The sequence below is a fragment of the Morone saxatilis genome, unplaced genomic scaffold (genome assembly GCF_004916995.1).
Source record: "Morone saxatilis isolate NCDOM2014 unplaced genomic scaffold, NCSU_SB_2.0 Contig9, whole genome shotgun sequence".
Lineage (NCBI taxonomy): Eukaryota > Metazoa > Chordata > Actinopteri > Moronidae > Morone > Morone saxatilis.
In genome coordinates, this window is record NW_023340268.1 from 9116470 (window position 1) to 9122702 (window position 6233).

The following is a 6233-nucleotide window of genomic DNA, read 5'->3' on the forward strand; positions in this document are numbered from 1 at the left end:
TTTGTCACTAGGGACACTGCTTGTTCAGCCGTTTTTTTTAAGGGAAGCTCAGGATAAACTGTAAGGTGTGAAGTGGAACCAAAAGTGTGTCTGCGTGCGTTGTGTGTCTGTGTCTGTGTCTGTGTCTGTGTCGTGTCTGTGTGTCGGTGGTTCTGTGTGGTGGTGTGTGTGTGTATTTAGAGCGATGGTTGGGTAAATTTGTCCTCGAAACCAGGACAATGGCTAAATTCTAACATGTCAGCTGCAGTAACACGTTTCTAGAGATGAGAGATAGATCTGTTGTTTAATTTCTTAACCAGTGGGTCGACTGATGGGGGTTTTTAAGTGGCCGATACTAGAGAAGAAGGGACACCGCATATAACACCGATCACCATATATTATACCACCTGTAACATTTAAAAACACGGATGGAGTATGAGGAAATTAGTAAACGTCTACAACAGGATATATGAGAGTTATAGTACAGGGGCAATTCATGCACAGCCTTTAAAATATCAGTGGTTGGAAAAATAATTAAAAAATAATTTACTAGTTGCCTTCAGAACAGCTTTCCTTTAATCTTACTGAAGTGCTTGTGAAGTGTTTGTGACTGATGTCAGACTGCTCTTGTTGAACAAGACTTTCTCCAGTGGTTGGGAGGATGAATAGTTATATATCTCTCTCTCTATATATATATATCTATCTCTATATATATATCTCTATATATATATATATCAGAAAATAATTGGCACCTCCCGAAAACGTGCCAGGTCTAACAGATACCTGAGATCATTTGTACCATCAGCTGTTGGGTTTCTCAACAAACTATAGGTAATCTATATTCAATTCAATTCAATTCGATACAATTTTAAGCTGCGTGCTTCACCGATGTTTCCATCTTTGACTTAATTCTGCCGATCACGAAAGCGCTCTTGAATCTGGTCTTCTGAAATGGCTTCCTGTTTCCTGTAACGACTCCCATGAGACAAGTAGTTTTGCATGTCCATCAGCTTGGTATAAAGCACCTTAACACACTTGTTTGTTCCTTGTGTCTGCAGGCATAAACCTGTCTATTTCAAGGTTTAAAGGTCTCGATAACAACACAACACACAATGTTAAGCAGATTTGGATTAGTGGTACCATGTCTGTGCTAGTAAACCAACAAAAACATTTTGTGTTTCAAGATCTGATCTGAAGTGTTTCTTATTTAGTGGGCCTGGGTGATAGAAGCGTGTAGTCAGACACTGAAGATACTCGGAGACACCATGTTGATCCCTGACGAGCACCGATAATCCCAGGATGTGGTGCAAACACTTTATGCTTCAGCTGGTTCATATTATTGTTCCCTCTGATGTGAAGCCAAACAGGCCATGTGAACAGGTTAAATGAAGACAGTACGGCACACAGCAGTACCAAGACCCTTAAAACAGACAGATAAGCATAAGAAAATGCTTGGTTTTGTTGGTCTTTCTACAATGTTTCTGCATTATGAATAGAAAGTGCTGATGTTACGTAGATGCAGAACGTACAGTATGCTCGTGTCGGTGTTCAGGTGGCTGTGGGGTAATTTCAAATATTCTCTCAGGTCAGCTTTGTATGTCAGAGTCCATAAAGCTCAGCCAACCCCAGTAGCTGTTTCTATTTTTAAACTTACCATCAACCAAATCGGATACGCCTCTCTTATCCTCGAGTAAGGACACTGAGATATATATAATTTGAGTTAATTACCAAAACTTTATTAAAACTAGTCCCAGACAGGAAAAACACAGATATTTTCAGTTTGTCGGTAACAGCAGTGTCGTAATTGTTCAAAACATATTACAGATTATTCAAATCTAATATAACGTCTTAACATCCGTGTTTTATTACTCAGGAAATTGTAAATGATTATAAAGAAGATTAGATAAGAGAATGCGGTCAACGAGTATACGTATTTTAATCTCTGAATTGCGCTTGCAAAAATATGAAAAATGGCAATAAATGGCCGACTGCAAGCTAAAATAACAAAACTGTACATTCCCATTTCTCTGAACTGTGTAAATGACAGTAACAAGATAACGTCCCTCAGTTAGAGCAGTGCAATGGATATTAGACTATAAAACAGATTGCAGAAAACTTCCTAACTGCAATTAATAGCGTACTTCTGAACAGAAAAGGGTCTTTGAGCAAGACACTGAATCACTGCCAGAGTTGATGCTCAGTATTTAACTTTGACCCGTCGGTGTGTAAAGCAAGATTTTAGTATTACAAAATCAGACGTAATGTTCTCAGAAATGCTCTGTGTCCAAGCCACTGTCCCAGTCGTGTCCTACGTGATGGTCCTCTCTTGTCCATGCTGAAGGTTACTGAGGCAAAGGTTGCTGGCCTTGGACAAAAGACATAGTTGAATCAAAACCACATCGCTGCAGGATCCTGGCAGGCCGGCGGGCTGAGGTGCAACATGTCACATAATCACTCCAGCGTGACCTTATCGTGTGTCATACCCTCACTGTCCACATTATCTTGACTGTTTCTCTAATTCATGTACTGAGCATGCTGTAAAACGTATCTAGAGGAATGTACACACCGTGTACGTATTGGCTGTGCTGGAGTGCTTGGTGAGTTTTATCTCCGAGAAGCTCCGATAACCGATGGCTGAGATAAAGCTGGACTCGGACCTTGAACTTGAAAACATAATGTGATGATAAACATATTTTTACTGGACACTTTTTAAAAGAGTGAGCGGCAGCAGGGTGTGACGCTAAACAACAGGTATCATCAAGCACGATCATACAGATATCACCATGTGACTTTATATTACTTACTGTGTGTGTGTGTGTGGTAGTAAAATGGGAAATTACCTTTTAACCCTTTAAAGTGACCGTTGTTTTTAAAAGGAACCAGCCTGTTCTTGTTTTGAATAACAACTCACTCGTACAAACACACGTAAATCCACATACTTATCATGAGCAGAGCTGTGGACAAAGAAAATGATAAGCCAGATTTATAGCAGAGGGCTAAAAATACGTTTGGCTGGTAAACAAAGGCCAGATTCACTCTTGATACTGTGAATTGTCATTAACTCCTGTTTACTGTTTGGTCTTCTCTTTCAGGTGCTGAGTAATGCACGCCTCTTCTTGGAGAACATTATAAAGTGAGTATGGACCTACACACACAAATGTACAGTTATATGAAGTATACACGAGCAGGTGTCCTCACCATCGCTCCATATTTCATTACATTCATTTGTTGCTTTTGTCCAAACTCAATAAAAACAGCAGCTAAACATCACCAAAGTGAGATGAACTGTTCTCTCATCTAGGTATGGTATCTTGGTGGACCCCATCCAAGTAGTGTCTCTCTTCTTGAAGGACCCCTATAGCTGGCCAGCCGCTTGCCTCATCATTGGTATGGAGCTTTTGTTTTACAGCCTCAGTGTCGTCTAAACAGATGGTGAATGACTTCCAGGCACGTGTCCTTCTGTGACCTCAGGAGTGATGCTCTAGTTGAACTTAGCAAACACACGCTGTAGCTGTATTTCCTGCACTTGAATCAGGAAACATTAGTTTCTGTCACGGTAACATGAAGTGTTATTGTTGATTGTAATAAAATGTGTTTTACGGCCTGCCCATGTTCTAAATGGCTGATCTGATACAGCATGAGATGTTTTAATCAGCCAGATGTTCAAAGTTAGCGAATAGGAACATTGTTAGTACAGGTTACTGTGTTTTTTTAGCACAGCTGTTATTGAATATTCAGTCTTTATTTACCCAAAGAAGGTTGACTGGGGTCATTGTTTTCTTTCCGGCAATAACCGGCTTTATCAATCCCATAAAACAAGTCAATGTGAATGAACATCGTTGTCCTCAGCAGGCTCTGACCTACAGGGTGAAACAACAGAACAATTCATCTAAATAAAATGCTACTATTGAGATAAAAACCTGGTCTGGAGTAATAAAATAAATCTATGTGTTTCTATAACTAATGAACCTGTTTGTCTCTCCTGTGTTTCAGCATCTAATATGTTCATCTTAGCAGCCTTGTACATAGAGAGGCGTCTGGCTGTGGTGAGTACTTACAATGACTTGCATACACTTTCATAGATGACACTATTGTAATAAATAATTCTGTTTGCTTTTGTTCTTTTAAAGCTTCTGCTGATAGATTACTATAAACCTTCGACTCCACCTTTGTTTGGAAGGGTGTAATTAAAACTTTGTTTGGGGATTCTGTCAATATTATTGCTGTACGGTGAACCGTGAAAAGTGCGTTTGAATTTATAATTCAGGATTCAGGGATCTACCATCAAGGATGTTTGCCTGAACAGGTGCTTTACACATCCTGGAGTCACCAGTCTGCCCTCTTTATACCTGCTCCTAACTCTGATACGAGCACCGCCCTGGTTCAGATTAGATTACATAAAATGTAAAACACTGACAAATAATAATATATAATATAATATAATATTTGTGAAAAGCACAGTGAGAAAGCTATGTTTCTCTGGTTAAAGGAACAAATAATAAAAGCGTATTTGTAGTCACAGATCAAGTGTGTTACAGTAAGAAAACTTGTGTTTTTCTTTCATTGTTTCTAGGGTACCATTTCCAAAATGACGGGACTGATTCTTCACATTTTTAACCTGACATCCCTGTTGATCTTTCCTTCAGCCACCGTGCTCGCTTTGACCTCCATGACCCCAGGTACATACTAAATGCTAAGTGCTATATTTATGAGGCTTGAATAAAGCATTTTGAATAAAAATGTTGTTGGTTGCACCAGAAATTACTTCTACTTTTAATTTAGTTTAGTTCTTATCTGTACACCCATAGTGTTCCTTTCTTCTGTCATTTTCTTGCTCTCAGTCAATGACTGTGTGTGTGTGTGTGTGTGTGTGTGTGTGTGTGTCAGTGGGTGGTGTGCTCTCCCTAGGAATCTACACAGTGCTGTTTCTCAAGCTGTATTCCTACCAAGACACCAACAGGTGGTGTAGAGAAATCAGACAGGCAAAAGCCAAGAAACTAACACGATCATACTCATGTAAGTATATCAATACACACACAAACTGTGTATTGATAAAATAAATGTTATCTAGATTCTGAGTAGGCGCACACACACGTAGGATACAGTACAAGGGCGGAGGTATGAGGCGCCCTTGAACAGAGTCAACAGATCAGAGTGAGCCTAACTTGGCTGAATATAGAATTGAAAACTGGATTTAAACACATAAATGTCAGTGCACATTTAACATAGTTATACTGTTTTATTTATTACTGTGCTTCTACTGCCATCTAGTGGTGACAAGACAAACTGAAGCTTTAGGCTCCACTCGGTCACACACACTGACAGAGAGCTGTGTCTTCAACAGCTGTGTTAAGAAGCTAGTTTAATCCTAAATGCAGCTTGATGACTTTATCTCTCCGCTGTAGGAATTGAGATAAACAGACGACACACAGAGAAATCTTATAAGGGATTATAGATATTTATAATGAAATTTGCTGAGTTGTAGGAAATGAGCTTGTGAGACTTAAAGTGCCAGTTAATTACTAGCTCCATTTTGTGTGTGTGTGTGTGTTTTTCAGGCCCCTCTGTGGCACAATCCAACGGGTCAGCAGTTCATACTTATGTCTCCTACCCAGGCAACCTCACCCACAGAGGTAGACATGATACCTGCATGGAGATAAACAGCACAGTTTTTAAATGACATTTTCTGTGATAATCATAAATGAATCCATTTCTTCTTCGTTTATCTTCAGACATGTACTACTTCGTCTTTGCCCCAACTCTCTGCTACCAGCTCAACTTCCCGCGATCACCTCGAATACGCAAAAGGTTCCTGATAAGAAGACTTTTTGAAATGGTGAGAGGGAACGCACACACACACACACAGACATATTGTATGTGTTCTTAAGAAGGTAAACTGAGATGGTGGAAAATGAACCACAAACAGGAACAGACATGCATATTAACATTTTTTGATTTTCACTTGATCTCTTCTTGTAGCTTTTCTTCATGCAGCTGTTGGTGGGATTGATACAGCAGGTGTGTTCAACATTAACATGACTTAAGTCACACAGAAAAGCATTCAGGATGTACTCTGCACACACACATTGAAACACAAAGTTCAATAGAAAGTCATTCATCATAGAAATATTTCTCCATTTCACCACTAAAACGATGCAAACTAATGCAATTTTCATTCGTGTCTTCCAGTGGATGGTTCCCACCATACAAAACTCAATGAAACCATTCCAGGTGCGTACACACACACACACACA

The 6233-nt window shown here is 39.5% G+C and overlaps 1 protein-coding gene across 1 annotated transcript in view; it reads left to right on the forward strand.

Moving 5' to 3' along the window:
• Positions 1-6233, forward strand: part of dgat1a (diacylglycerol O-acyltransferase 1a) — a gene marked incomplete in the record, with an annotated part of 16537 nt that overhangs the window by 5601 nt on the left and 4703 nt on the right. Inside the window, 9 exon segments of the mRNA XM_035681459.1 lie at positions 3072-3112; positions 3281-3366; positions 3973-4025; positions 4553-4658; positions 4867-4995; positions 5538-5612; positions 5712-5815; positions 5959-5997; positions 6169-6210. Of these exon segments, the coding sequence (XP_035537352.1) occupies positions 3072-3112; positions 3281-3366; positions 3973-4025; positions 4553-4658; positions 4867-4995; positions 5538-5612; positions 5712-5815; positions 5959-5997; positions 6169-6210 (675 nt within the window).